Below are 12,641 nucleotides of genomic sequence, written 5' to 3'. Positions count from 1 at the left end.
ATCGGATGTGGATACAAATTTTGTATCCACACAGGGCTCTACTGATCTTAGGGCTGTTAAGCCAGTCCCCGGGGTAAAATATAGTGCAGCCTCTGAGCTCTTGTACTTTGCACTGGCTGCCAGCAACCTGAAGGACTATTCTGGAAGCTAGGGACCCCCAGGACATGGAGGCAACCTGGCCATGCCTCCTGCAATCAGGGCTGGAAAGACGGCATTGAAGCTGCTGTGCTGGCTCTCTACCCCCAGAGGATTAGGTAATTCTCGAGAGACCAGACCCACCAGCTTTCCAGCTACTTTCCACCACCATTGTGAGGTCCAGTATTGGGTTCTTGGAATAGACAAGTTCTGTGCTACAAATTCCATTGAAATCTCTCTCCTTAAATGTACTTCATTTGCTTGGCAGCTGATACCCATTGTGTTGAGAGAGTTGTGCATGGGAAGGAAATGCTATATATATATATATTTTTAATGGTGGTGATCCCTCTTCCTCTCCCTCGATCTGTCAGTACAGATAAGCAGATAAATCAAAGCAGTGAAGTAAGGGTGATAGAAAGGTGAAATAACAATATTATTGATCTCATAGAGGGCAGTGGACTATCTTAGTTCTTATTGACAACAATGAATTTGTCACCAGGAATCTGCAATTTAATGTGTTCTGTGATGCAGCTTCATAAATGCTTGTCACAAGTGCTTTGTTTATGATACCCCATGGAGAGGTTTTCCTTCTAGCTAGTGAATGGCCACAGGAAATGGAACAGCCTTTCCCTGAGGAAACCTGCTTCCTCAGTACACACAACAATCCATTAGGCACTTCTCAGCCACTGTCCATAAGCGGAATTAAAAATGGTGAGGGCAGAGAGTTGTTTCAGCTGGATTAGCTTTACAGGTGACATCTGTTTGATCTGAAATAATAATACTGAAACTACACTTTGCTTTCTTTTATTTCAGATAAAAGATAAATTCCTAAGAGGCCTTATTAATTTAATAAAAGAAATAGTGGTTCATGTAACGGCTACTCTTTTATAACTTGCAAAAAGAGACTGCGCTCCTGACGGGGCCCCATCCCCCTCCCCCCCCTTTTTTTGAGAGAGCTCTTCGTGGAAATCTTGTTAGCTTGGTTTGTTTTGTATAAGGATTTATTTCCATCATGTGTTGAGGGGTTAAGTGCATAGCTACTTCCTCCTCACTATGATCAGATGTTCCCCCTGCCACTGATTTAAAGAAAAAGGTTTTGTGGACTTGACTAGTTACCCAAAATTATTTACTGAAGGCCCAATTCTACAAATGCTTAAGCATGTTGAATAGCTGTTCTCATGCAAGTAGTCCCATAGTACTCTTGTGAGTAACTTTACTCACCTGCTTTAGTGTTTGTAGGATCAGAGCCCTGAGCCTGCAAACACTTACATGTATTACTTCTGGGGGAATTCTGTGCCACTGCGCAATGCAGAATTTTGCAGAAATTAACATGCGTGCAGAATTTCCTTGCCCCCACAGAAATGGGCTGCAGTGCTGCTAGCTGCCACTAGGAGCCAGTGGACTTGGCAGAGCCCAGCTTGCAAATAGAAGACAGTGCTGGTGGGAGGGGGAAGGAGCTAGAGGGTTCCTGGCAGCTGCAGTTCCCAGCATGCCCTGAGGGAAGGAGACGGCGGTGTGCAGGAAACTCTGTGCAAGCCTGGAACCAAGCATCAGGCTGTTTCTCCCTCTGGGTCCCTGGGCTCTGGGGCCGGAGGGGGATGGGTGTCTGGGCTCGGGTGGCCCTGCGGTTGAGCTCTGGGGAGAAGGGGGTTTGGGTGTATTGGCGGGGGGGACGGGACGGGACCCAGAGGTGGGCTGTGGGGGTAAGAAGTTGTGGGTGTCTGGCCCCCCAGCTGGGCTCTGGGGGGCAGGAGGAAGAGGGAAGAGAAACAGGAACTGGGTTGTCATAGTGGCTCTCATCCTTTCCTGCTTTCATCCATGATTAGAAGGAAAATCAATTTCCAACATGCCTGGAACCATAATGAAATCTCGTTAGAACATGACAATTCTCAGCTAGACCAAGGCGGTTTTCAACAGCCTCCAAATTTGTAGAGGTTTATGCAAACCAAACGTAACTTATTAATCAGTACTGTTAAAGTAGAGAAGGAAAATTATACTTTATCTCTTCAGCAGCAAGTGAATTATTAAGAGTTGTAAACCTTGTCCTTCCTATATTTTCTAAACTTGGTTAATATTTTAACTTGCTGTTCTTTAATCTTTAATTTTCCCAGGTCTGAATGTAAGCTATCATGAATAGAAAAGAGCAGTAGTACAGGGGTGAAATTGTTAAAGTTTATCAATACATATGTATTTCTGACATCTAAAAATGATGTTTTTAAGAAAGTCTATCAAAGTACTCACTCTACATAAAAAAATCACCATCCCTCAAGCTGTTCCCCTGGCCATAAGATCAAAACTGCTGCATACTAGCAACTGCTTTACTGGAATTTCCTATTTAAAATAATGTGGTACATAGGCATATATAAATATGACTTTATTGCTGCAAAGTAGTTATTGCTATGAAAGGACTGCAGTGATATACTCAGGATTATTGGAGCACTGTGATACCTATCTTGACTTAGTTGTGTAAATCCCTGCTGTGGTGAAGATTTAATAAAAATGTGTTTGCAGACCTTCCTTTTCAAATCCCACCCAGCTGCTCTGTCTCTCACACACATACACACAAACCCTTTTTATGCTCTGTTTTTTCCGTAAACTCTTCATTTTAAAAGCAATAAATGAATCCTTCAAAAGCTCCCTATGAAGAGTGAACATTTTAGTTATGATTTGGGGTCTGAGTCTTTCTTTCTTAATTCCATATTCAGTGTATTTTTGCTTGAGTAAATATTTCAGCATTGAGCCTATTATTTAGGGTTTGCTAATAAAAGGGTCTCCTTGCTTTTTTATGCTAATGTAACTAAAGTGAATAGTAATCAGTGTATTTGAAGACCCCAAAATGTTTTTTGGGGGATCTATTGTGCTGAGAAGACTGATTTCAGTCTTTTATTTTATTTTTAGTTCATTTCCTGGTTTTGGAGCGTTAAGTATAAATTCTTGAGAGCTGTGTCATGCCATTTCTTGTATCTGATTCATATTAAAGTGATCTTTACAATGCAAACAAAAAAACCCCTTCATGTGGTATTCTGACATCACTTATAAGACAAAACATGAAGTTAATTTTCATGTGTATACTTAGATTTTAGAACATTTATGTTATTGCCTCAAAACATCACAGCTAAAATGCAGTAGAATAATGTATTTTCAGTTATGAGTAGGCCAGATAATATTTTAAACACGTTAGACCAAATTCTGCTCTCACTTGAAATAAACCTGAATATAAATGTGAACTAAACCTGTTGAAATAAACCTCTGGAGTTAAATCAGCAACATTGAGAGCAAAATTTGCCCCAATCATTACAGTGACATCAGAGAGTAAATCTTTGTTTTGCATGTAAGATCTTGCCAGACTGTTTATTTTAGTTTGACCACTGATTCAGAGCAAGTGGATCCAGTCCTGCAAACTGATCTCCTATTGTAATATCATCAATTAAGGAGTGCAGTGGGGCTAGAAAGATGACAGAAGCAAGATAGAGGCATTCAAAGGAAGTATAATTCTCATACATTGTTTGTTTACTTGGAACATTTCCCCTCCCGCCCCCACCAGTTTTCCTGTTGTGATGTCTGTTACTGAATGCATGAAAATAGTCATTGCCTTTGTACTTAATTAACCCAGTAAAAGATTTAAACTTGTTTTCCTTCATCTGGACTTAAGGCTTGATCCAGCTCCCAACTGGAGTCAATAAAAGTCTGGATTGGTCATAGAATCATAGATATATAGGGCTGGAAGGGACATTGAGAGGTCATCAAGTCCAGTCCCCTACGCTGAATCAGGACCAAGTAAACCTAGACTGTCCCTGACAGGTGTTTGTCCAACCCGTTCTTAAAAACCTACAATGATGGGGATTCCACAACCCCTTTGGGAGCCTATTCCAGATCTTGACTATCCTTATACACCGCTACCTCGATATAACACCACCTGATATAACAAGAATTTGGATATAATGTGGTAAAGCCGTGCTCCGGGGGGGTGGGGCTGCACACTCTGGTGGATCAAAGCAAGTTCAATATAACACGGTTTCACCTATAACGCGGTAAGATTTTTTGGCTCCCAAGGACAGCGTTATATCGGGGTAGAGGTGTAATTAGAAAATTTTCCCTAATATCTAACCTAAATCTCCCTTGATGCAGATTAAGCCCATTACTTGTGTTACCTTCAGTGGACATGGAGAACAATTGATCTCATCCTCTTTATAACAGCTGTTAACATATTTGAAGACTCTTGTCGTCTTTTCTCAAGACTGAACATGCCCAGATTTTTAACATTTCCTCATAGGTCACATTTTCTAAATATTTTGTAATTTTTCTTACTCTCCTCTGACTCTCTGGAATTTGTTCACATCTTTCCTGAAGCATGGCACTCAAAATTGAACACAGTTCTTCAGCTCAGGCCTCACCAGTGCTGAGGAGAGCAAGACAATTATCTCACGTGACTTTTATACAACACTTCTGTTAATACACCCCAGAATGATATTAGCTTTCTCCGCATCACATCGTTGACTCATATTCAATTGGTGATTCATGATAACTCCCGGATCCTTTTCAGCACTACTACAATGTAGCCAGTTATTCCCCATTTTGTATTTGTGCATTTGATTTTTCCTTCCTAAGAGGTAATACTTTTCACTTATCTTTATTGAATTTCATCTTGTTGATTTCAGAGCAATTCTCCAATTTGCCAAGGTTGTTTTTGATTTCTGAGCCTGTCCTCCAACATGCTTTCAATCCCATCCACCTTGGTGTCATCTGCAAACTTTATACGCATACCCTCTACTCCATTATCTAAGTCATTTAATGAAAATATTCAATAGCACTGGATTCAGGAGTGACCTCCATGGGATTCCACTAGATATGCACTCCCAGTAATACTTCAGTTACAAGAAACTGAAACAATAAAATATATTAATTGTTTAAACAGCAGTAGAATTAGCTGTATTTTCTGTTTCTATAACATTTTAAAATACTGTTTGTTTTCCCCCCCTAGAAATAAGAGTAGCTTGCCACGACACCTGATCCTGTCTTCAATATCAGTTCTTTTTTGCTATCATCAAGGAACAGTTGTAAAAGGGTCGTTTTTAATCACAATAGTGAGAATTCCAAGAATTATTCTTATGTACCTTTATGATGCACTAAAAGAAAAGGTGGGTACCGTACTTGTGTAACACAATAGTACAGTGGTTAAGGGGTGAAGTTCAGGAAAGAAATGTACTGAAAAACTAACCTCTGTGTAAGAAATAGAAATGTGATCTGTAGTGTGTGTTGTTTTGATTTCGTCATGAAATAGTTTCTTCTCCGTATCTACTCCTTTCTGCCTCAGATCCGATTTTTTTAACTTCAAATAAGAAAATCAAAGGTGATTTATTTTTACTTTTTTAATGTAAAATCTTATATGAGGAGTAAGGAACAATTTAGAGTTGGCAGAAGGATTTTTTAAAACTCTCACATCATAATCATTTTTTAAAAAAATCCAACTTACTAAGAATGGCTTATTTTCAGCATGAAAGCTCTCCTCTCTAGGTGATTTCATCTGCCTTGTGATGGGAGACTCAAGAGTACACCTCTACCCTAATATAACACGATCCGATATAACATGAATTCAGATATAACGCGGTAAAGCAGTGCCCTGGTGGGGCGGGGCTGCTCACTCCGGCAGATCAAATCAAGTTTGATGTGGTTTCGCCTATAATGCAGTAAGATTTTTTTGGCTCCTGAGGACAGCGTTATATCGAGGTAGAGGTGTGTATACAAAGAATAGCCCACATTCTTGTCCAGAATTTCAGCATATCTTTTAAAGCATAAAGAAGTATGGTTAAGTGTTTTTGTTGTTTGTCTTTTTAATTTTCATGCACCTCTGCATGTCTGTGCTTCTGCTGGAAACAGAAGTACCATAGTAACACAGGAATGCAAATTGTGGTTATTTCTGGAAATCTCATGGGAGCGGCTTGTTCTCATGAGATTTCAAGCTCTATTTCTTAATCCGCAGTTTGTAATAAATTAGTAGCAGTAGTGGGTCTGTGTGGCACTCCACTGACATCACTGGGGCTCCTTATGAGTGCAGGAATCCACTTGCAGGCACTCTATAAGTGCCTGAATAAGAGGGACTTGATGTTCAGAAGTGCTGAGCACTCAGAACAGTCTCTGAAGTCAATAGGAGCTGTGGGTGCTCAGCACCTCTGAAAATCAAGTTACTCTTTTTAGGTGCTTAAACTTGGATGTAGTTGCTTAACTTTAGGCACCCATTTGTGGAAAATTTTGTTCTTAAACCTTGGGTGTTTGGTTCAGTTAAACACCTTGAGGCTTGCCTTTTGCCAGTAGATATGACATGATGGATAAGAAGGGTTTTGTTACTAGGAAGAATATACGTTTTATTTTCCACTTGTGAAGGAGTTCATAAAACCACAAGCATACAAGACCATTCACTGGAGTCTGTGTAAAAGTCACAAATAATGCATAAGAACAAATGGGGATATTACAGATTAATGACAAGATTAAACTACCCAGAAACTTTATGGTCGTCTGCTTTTGTTGTACATCTGAAGCAGATGTGTTAGTTGCTGGAAATTCTGGATAAATGTTGAATGAGCCAATATTGTCTAGCAAAGAGGGTTTATTTGTATCCCTAGGTGTATCCTCCATGTCCTCTTCTTCTTTTCTACCTTCCATAGCCAGCATACAGCCTTCCAGCTGAGGAGGACTTGACAGGACTTCCTCTGAAGTTAGGCAATGCAGCTCCTAAACAGGCTGCAGGGCACCTGCTAACAATGGGCCAGACTGTTCCTCCCCAAATCCATGGAGGAAGACCCTCCACACAGTGATACCACTCTGTTCTGGCATGCCAGAGTACAATCCACCATATCCCTGGACCCTGCAGACTCCTTTCCACAAAGTACAGAGGCCAACAAGGTGGCAGTAGTTGGGGAGTGGGCAGACTGGAAGGGATGCAAATCATCCCTCCTGTGGTCTCACAGGACTTAACTAGACTGTTACCTTTTCCATAGATGTCCCTGTTCCCTCTGGAGACAGGGGAACCTTTGCTCCACTGCAGCCATGCTGTCTGGGAGAGGGGAGGGTACTGCTAGAGGCCAGAGCATCTGCACAGGTGTCCCTGGAGTTTTGTGGGTTTGTAGAAGGACATCCAGGCATTTTCCACCAGGCAGCCCCCTCCCTTCCTCCTGACAGAATTGCCAAGAGGAATCGCAACCGGCAGAGTCTCCTCCTCTGGGTTTTAATGTGGAAGGAGATGAATATTGTCCATTGTGAGGAAATTAGCATGCTGCTTTTATAATAAACACAGCTCTCCAGCGAGACATGGCAAAGTATTGCCGTTCATCTTGGCTCGGAGTATTATTCTTTGGTGACACTTAAAAAAAATAAATATTGAATGCTGGAAAATTTGCATGGATATTAAACTCCAGACTAAAAAATTCTCACCTTCACTGCTTCCATACAACTCCACAGCTATGCATGTGACCTGAAGATTTCACACAGCCATTCTAAGAGCTTTACTTTAAAAAACAAACGAACAAAAAAACACCTTTCTGAGCCCTGAAGATAGAGGATAAAAAAGACTTTTGATCAAATATCACCACATGGAATTTGCTTTTAAATACCATCTGGGGAAAATGGCCATGCCACAATGGCACTCAAGATGTAGGATTTCATGATTATATTTTAAAATACTCTGTAGGATTAACAACTTTGGTTTTTGAGGTAATGTTAGATGTTTTTCCCTGTTTTGTTTTATGTTTAATATAAAGTTAATATTCATCAAAGCCTTTGTAAGAACTTCACACTGTTTCCTGAAAGGAGTGATCTCCTTGAGAATTTAAGCCTCTCGTTTTTACCTTTCCTAATAAAATTAAAGTACTTCGTGGGTATGTCAACATAGCAGCCACTGGGAGTGTGCTTCCCAGCACAGATAGACAAGACATGTGCTAGCTCCACTTGAGATAGCATACTAAAAATAGCACTGTGGCATTGGGCAGCGGCTGACGCTAGCCATTTGAGTACGTACCCAGGGGTTTAGACAGGTTTGTACTTTTGTGGGTAGCCTGAGCTACTGCTAGTGCTGCCATAGCCATGCTGCTATTTTTAACACACTAACTTAAGCAGAGCTAGCATGTCTGTCTATTCATGCTAGGAAGCATGCTCCCAGCTGCTGTGTAGACATTTCCTGTGTGTGCATGCACACATTTGTATAAATCTCTCTATTCTTTTTATTTCTGTCAGGGTTCCAGTTATTTCAGACACTTGAAAAACAGCCCAAAAATAAAGCTAACATTTGTATAAATTACAAAGAAAATAAATACTCTATATACAGTAAAAAAAATATATTTAATTTGTAAATAGACTCTCTGTTGGTCATCGATCAGTACACTGACGGTTACTTATTTGCCTGCATGCTTTGTGCTACATGCAGCTGTTAGCAGACCAAAGCTGCTTACGTCAGTTATTTTCCTTCCAGAGTAAAATCTTCCATCCAAAGGAAAAAAAAGTTCAGATCGTCAATCATTAATACTGTAGGATCTGAATTAAAATCATTTCCTGTAAGCAGGAAGGAAATCTCTGCTGTTTAAATGAATACTTTGTGAGAAGAACTGCAGTGTCCTGTTAAGCAAGTTGGTGTAAAATGTCAGTTTTATATAAAATCTGTCCGCGCTAACTAGTTACTTCATTTCCTTGCAGGAGAGTGCATGTGCAAGATGCATGTTCAAATGCTGTTTCTGCTGCTTTTGGTGTCTAGAAAGGTGCCTAAGATACTTTAACCAGGTACAATACATTATATCAAGTGCATATCTAAAGTAATCTACAAGTAAAGTTATTCAGTACAGTGAAGGCTGTATATAAATGAATTGGCTTGCTTATATATACACACCTGCCCCTGGAAATTTCCACTGCTTGCATCCGAAGAAGTGGGTATTCACCCACGAAAGCTCATGCTGCAAAACATCTGTTAGTCTATAAGGTGCCACAGGATTCTTTGCTGCTTCTACAGAACCAGACTAACACGGCTACCCCTCTGATACTATAAATGAATTGTACTCTATGTCCTAGAGTTCATTTCAGACTGAGACTTTGTCCACATTGTGTCTAGCTATATTAGTTTAAATGTTATAAAATATTGTCTACAGTATGGGAGAACCCTGTCAAACACAGGCACAATCTTGGTGTGTAACATCAAGAAGATTAATGTAGACATGCCAGATGAGTGATAAGACTGTTTTAGACAGCTGCAGAGGCACAGGAGCCAGCAAACAGAGCTGTAAACAGGGGAGTTTCAGTGGGAGTTTGCAAGGGGAGTTTGCGGAGGAGACTAAGAGAGCTAGGCAGAGGAATAGATAGGCTAGTGAAGGGAGTGGGTGGTGTCCTGCCGGTGTTCTGGTGCCCGTTGGGGGTTTGTTTTGCTGTGGGTGGTGGTGGTTTGGTTTCTGTTTCCTGGACTAACAGGTTTTAGGTGGGAAGTCTATGACCAATACAGAGGCAGCAGTGGAAGACACAATGAAGATGACTGGATGTGGAAGCTGCGGCATGTACATGATACTGGAGGGGGTACCTGATAAGAGTTTCATCTGCATGAAGTGCCGCCTGATAGAGCTGATGGTTGAGTTTAGATGGGGGTTTGAGCAGATGATGGAGCAAAGACATGAGGAGGCTGAAGGGAAAAGCTCAGACTTGCAGATGTAAGCAGGACCAAAGAACTCTGAGGGGAGACTGCTGGGTGAGGAAAGTGGATGGTGTAAGCATGTGACTAAGAGAACCAGGCAGGGGAAAAGACGGGCTAGTGAAGGAGAAATAGAGCTCAGGAACAGGTTTGCGGAGTTGGAAAATGAAAAAGGGGCACAGCAGGTGGTCGCTGAAGGTGAGAGGGCAAGGAAGAAGAGAAGAGCAACTAGTCCTATATGAAGAGGGGAAGAGTCAATGGAAATAACACCAAATATTAGCTCCAGGAGATACGGGATGGGTTGCAGAGGACAATAGCAATCGAGAGGACTTGCAGCCAGAGGGAACAGGGGATAGACCGGAGAATCGCACCATCACCAGGAAAAGGCAGGTCTATGTGACTGGGGACTCCTTACTGAAAAGAATAGACAGGCCAGTAACTAGAGCTGATCCAGAGAACAGAAGGGTGTGCTCTCTGCCGGGTGCTAAGATACGGGATGTGGACCTGAGGCTGAAAAGGATCCTAATGGGAGTGGGAAAGAATCCACTGATTGTCCTTCATGTGGGAACAAATGATACGGCTAGATTCTCGCTGGAATGTATTAAGGGAGACCATGCCCGGCTGGGGAAGACGCTTAAGGAGATCAAGGCTCAGGTGATCTTCAGTGGGATTCTGCCTGTTCCTAGAGAAGGGCAAAAAAGGTGTGACAAGATTATGGCGATCAACAGATGGCTCAGGCAGTGATGCTATAAGGAGGGCTTTGGGATGTATGGCCACTGGGAAGCATTCATGGACAGAGGACTGTTCTCTCAGGATGGACTTCACCTGAGTAAGGAGGGAAATAGATTTCTAGGATGGAGGCTGGCACAATTGATTAAGAGAGCTTTAAACTAGGAATCTGGGGGAGATGGTTGGGAGATGTCCAGATAATCTCCATGCCAGAATTTAACATTGAGAGGGAAGAAAACAAAGTAAGAAAGGGTACAGCCGTGGGTATGAGAATGGACATAAGGAGGAAGGGTAGTGTAGATACCAGTCTAATAGGCGATACTGGTGGTAGAATGTCTGTGCCTAACCGGGTAAAGAATGTCAGTGAAGCCAAACGGCAAAAATTAAGATGTTTGTACACTAATGTAAGAGGAGCCTAGGTAACAAAATGGAGGAACTAGAGCTACTGGTGCAGGAAGTGAAACCAAATATTATAGGGATAACAGAAACATGGTGAAATAGTAGTCATGACTGGAGGACTGGTATTGAAGGCTATGTGCTGTTTAGGAAAGACAGAAATAAAGGCAAAGGTGGTAGAATAGCATTGTATATCAATGAGGTAGACTGTAAAGAAATAAGAAGTGATGGAATGGATAAGACAGAGTCTATCTGGGCAAAAATCACATTGGGGAAGAAAGCTACTAGAGCCTCCCCTGAGATAGTGCTTGGGGTGTGCTACAGACCGCCGGGATCCGATTTGGATATGGATAGAGACCTCTTTAATGTTTTTAATGAAGTAAACACTAATGGGAATTGTGTGATCATGGGAGACTTTAACTTCCCAGATATAGACTGGAGGACAAGTGCTAGTAATAATAATAGGGCTCAGATTTTCCTGGATGCAATAGCTGATGGATTCCTTCACCAAATAGTTGAAGAACCAACAAGAGGGGATGCCATTTTAGATTTGGTTTTGGTGAGTAGTGAGGACCTCATAGAAGAAATGGTTGTAGGGGACAGCCTTGATTCAAGTGATCATGAGCTAATTTAGTTCAAACTAGATGGAAGGATAAACAAAAATAGATCTGGGACTAGGGTTTTTTATTTCAAAAGGGCTAACTTTAAAGAATTAAGGAAATTAGTTAGGGAAGTAGATTGGACTGAAGGCAGAGGAGGCCTGGAATTACTTCAAGTCAAAGTTGCAGAAACTATCAGAAGCCTGCATCCCAAGAAAGGGGAAAAAATTCATAGGCAGGAGTTGTAGACCAAGCTGGATGAGCAAGCATCTCAAAGAGGTGGTTAAGAAAAAGCAGAAAGCCTACAAGGAGTGGAAGATAGGAGGGATTAGCAAGGAAAGCTACCTTATTGAGGTCAGAACATGTAGGGATACAGTGAGAGAGGCCAAAAGCCATGTAGAGTTGAACCTTGCAAAGGGAATTAAAACCAATAGTAAAAGGTTCTATAGCCATATAAATAAGAAGAAAACAAAGAAAGAAGAAGTGGGACCGCCAAACCCTGAGGATGGAATGGAGGTTAAGGATAATCTGGGCATGGCCCAATATCTAAACAAATACTTTGCCTCAGTCTTTTAATGAGGAGCTTAGGGATAATGGTAGGATGACAAATGGGAATGAGGATATGGAGGTAGATATTACCACATCCGAGGTGGAAGCCAAACTCGAACAGCTTAATGGGACAAAATCGGAGGGCCCAGATAATCTTCATCCAAGAATATTAAAGGAACTGGCACATGAAATTGCAAGCCCATTAGCAAGAATTTTTAATGAATCAGTAGACTCAGGGGTTGTACTGTACAACTAGAGAATTGCTAACATAGTTCCTATTTTTAAGAAAGGAAAAAAGTGATCTGAGTAACTATAGGCCTGTTAGTTTGACATCTGTAGTATGTAAGGTCTTGGAAAAAATTTTGAAGGGGAAAGTAGTTAAGGACATTGAGGTCAATGGTAATTGGGATAAAATACAACATGGTTTTACAAAAGGTAGATCATGCCAAACCAACCTGATCATCTCCTTTGAGAAGGTAACAGATTTTTTAGACAAAGGAAACAGTGGATCTAATTTACCTCAATTTCAGTAAGGCATTTGATACGGTTCCACATGGGGAATTATTAGCTAAATT

General features: G+C 41.2%; 1 protein-coding gene across 3 annotated transcripts in view; it reads left to right on the top strand.

The window, feature by feature from the left end:
• The window catches only part of SLC44A3 (solute carrier family 44 member 3), a 189,293-nt gene that overhangs the window by 152,252 nt on the left and 24,400 nt on the right, over window positions 1-12,641 (top strand). For all 3 annotated transcript variants that reach the window (XM_039486138.1, XM_039486137.1, XM_039486139.1), the window contains 2 exons: window positions 5,117-5,273; window positions 8,818-8,901. In XM_039486138.1, the coding sequence (XP_039342072.1) occupies window positions 5,117-5,273; window positions 8,818-8,901 (241 nt within the window). The remainder of the gene's footprint in view (window positions 1-5,116; window positions 5,274-8,817; window positions 8,902-12,641) is intronic.

Source organism: Mauremys reevesii, linkage group 8, assembly GCF_016161935.1.
Source record: "Mauremys reevesii isolate NIE-2019 linkage group 8, ASM1616193v1, whole genome shotgun sequence".
Classification (NCBI taxonomy): Eukaryota; Metazoa; Chordata; order Testudines; family Geoemydidae; genus Mauremys; species Mauremys reevesii.
Note: the sequence above shows the minus strand (reverse complement) of the source record. Positions and strands in the feature narration are given on the sequence as shown.